We start from the raw sequence: 2,500 nt of genomic DNA on the forward strand, positions 1-2,500 counted from the left end.
TGATAAAGGACCGCGGGCACGCTACAACCGTCAAACAAACACGTGAAGACGCCCTGCTCCGTTCTCCATTCGCCGGTTATCAAAACTTTCGCTCCACCTTCTGGGTAACACCACTCGGGAGAAAAATCAGAGATGCGAGCGGACCCTGGAACGACAAGACTCTCTGGATGCGAAGAATGCGTAACAGTGATTTTCCCTCTATCGGCTGTACGAGAATAGTTATTGTTTACGTCATTGGGCAATGGGGCAGCGGATTGACGGTTAAATGTTTGCGCCGAAGATTGAACAAGCGAAATTTGGTTTGGCGTACTATCTGAAACTGTCCGAGTTTCGGTGACACCTGACATGGTTATCTCGCTTGATTCTCTCCTTCCAACGTCCAAAGCCTGGGAGCTATTCACTTCTGAGATCCCGGATGTACACGTCAGAGAGTTCTTGCTAACGTTAGCAAAACATGGCGTCACAACAGAGCTTCTATTCGGACTGACGGGTTTAACAAATACGTAAGTAGCGGATGATACACCGCATGTGGTACCTTGAGCAAAACTGCCGGATTGCTGTGCGATTTGGCTGCCGGAAGTAAACAAAGTCGGCGTGGAAGGAGACGACGTTGCGTTCACAGCTGAAGAGAAGCTCGGCTCGAGGCAAACGCTAGCGAGCGTTGTAGGAACACTTTCGTTCTCTTTTGGTGGCGATTTAAGGCAATCTGTGAAACACTCTGGCATGACATGGCTTAAATCGTATTCGAACATGTCATCAAACTCGAGAGAATCTAAAGGTGTTAAGTCAGTCATGTCCACAGTATCCTCACCGCTGTTAGAAGGTTGGGATACTCCAGGCGCAGAATCCGTCACAGTACAACTTCCGGATTGGCTTTGACGGGACAATATTTCATCACTTTTCGCTGAATCAGTGAATCGTGATTGGCAATCTCGATCGACGGGAAGGGGAACTCGAAACGGACCATTAAACACGCACTGATCCGAGTCCGGGATATTTTGAGCGGGAATCCCGCCAATCACGGAATCGGATCCCGAGAAACTAAGCCGGGTTCCAGCATCAGACATATAACTTCCATAATCGCTGGATGGACTGCTTCCTAACTCGGCTACGCGAGGGTGAATAAAGATCGAATTCCACTGGATTCCACCGGTATGACAAGACTCTTGAGAGAGTTGGTTAATCTGTATTTCATTCGAAATCTGATTCTGAGGCAAAAACTGAGAATTTGACGTCGAAGTGACATTTCTGGTGCTGTTTGTCAAATTCTGCAATTGATATGACAACGTGGACGCAGACGAATTTGTTACCATGGGAACGACAGAAAGTATGGACACGTCTCCCGGAGACTGTAGCTGAGATAAGTTTTGCGCGCCGCTGTCAAAAATGTGACAATCACGTGATAATGAGGAAAACGCTGACTGACTCGTGTTTTGACGGTGATCACCGTTCCCTTCCTTAGGTAGGGTGTCATCTTCTAGCGAAGGCGAACCTTCTCTATGCCCCGTTACAGTTAAACGCCCTTGATCGTTTTTGGTGACTTTGATCATTTTTATGCGCAGTTTTCCTTCCTTGGCTTTTGGCTGAAGGCTTTTGTTAGGTGAAATGGAGATCTTATACACTGATTTGTTACGTTTTCGAGTCTTTTTTCCTTTAGATGAAACTGCCTCGCCTTCCTCAGAGGAAGATGGTGATGCCGGCGGACTCTCTTCAGAAACCTGCGAATTAAAACGTAAAGAAACAAGACTAAGAACCCGGGTTAAACTCGGGATTACCGAAAACGAATCCAGTGTCGACAGGAATTTTGGCGCCACATTCTCAACCAGTCAGAGGCAAAAACCAAAATCGCTTGTGATTGGCTCCTACGCGTTTTCCCGCGCTTAACACCGGCTGCATGAATTTGCTATGCACTCTAATTGGCTCCTTTTGTTTGCTCGGTTCTTTTCTGATTGGTCAATTTGACGGTACCCGGTCGCTACACCTTGTCATCTCTAAAGTAACAAAGGGCGCTTTCCATTCGACAAGAAGTTTTACATATAGTTAAAAATTTCGATAATTGAATGGAAAAGCATTTTCCGGGTGGCCGCTCGAAACCAATCACATCAACGAGTATTGCCCCAAAATGTAAACAGCACTGTGATGAACCAATTCAAGGGAATCATTAAGATTTTGTCCGGGAGGTCATCAAAGTTTGGCAGCTGGGCAATTTAATGAAATCTATGTAATTATGTGAGCGAAAAAGATAAAAACAGCCGGGCAAAGTTATCGCAAAAGCGTGCGCACAGCCGTTCAATATATCGGTGCCCGGCCCTTAATGAATCCCTTGCCAATGGGACGGAATTTTCCGTTTGTTTCCGAATTCCAGAACTTCAGGACAACTCCACGGGGTAAGCCCAAATTTCCGAAATTTTCTCCCGGGATACTTCCTTTCCATTCGATTCCTTACCGGTTTTTCCAAATTTTGGTCGAATGGGAAACGCCAAAATCTTACTCACCGTGA

The 2,500-nt window shown here is 46.2% G+C and overlaps 1 protein-coding gene across 1 annotated transcript in view; it reads right to left on the minus strand.

Moving 5' to 3' along the window:
- Positions 1-2,500, minus strand: part of LOC137997887 (calmodulin-binding transcription activator 1-like) — a 32,814-nt gene that overhangs the window by 17,511 nt on the left and 12,803 nt on the right. The window contains exons 7-8 of the mRNA XM_068844207.1: positions 2,496-2,500; positions 1-1,718 (exon numbers count right to left, since the gene is read on the minus strand). The exon at positions 1-1,718 is cut by the window's left edge and continues 690 nt beyond it; the exon at positions 2,496-2,500 is cut by the window's right edge and continues 33 nt beyond it. Of these exons, the coding sequence (XP_068700308.1) occupies positions 1-1,718; positions 2,496-2,500 (1,723 nt within the window). The remainder of the gene's footprint in view (positions 1,719-2,495) is intronic.

Source organism: Montipora foliosa, chromosome 3 (genome assembly GCF_036669935.1).
Source record: "Montipora foliosa isolate CH-2021 chromosome 3, ASM3666993v2, whole genome shotgun sequence".
Taxonomy (NCBI): domain Eukaryota; kingdom Metazoa; phylum Cnidaria; class Anthozoa; order Scleractinia; family Acroporidae; genus Montipora; species Montipora foliosa.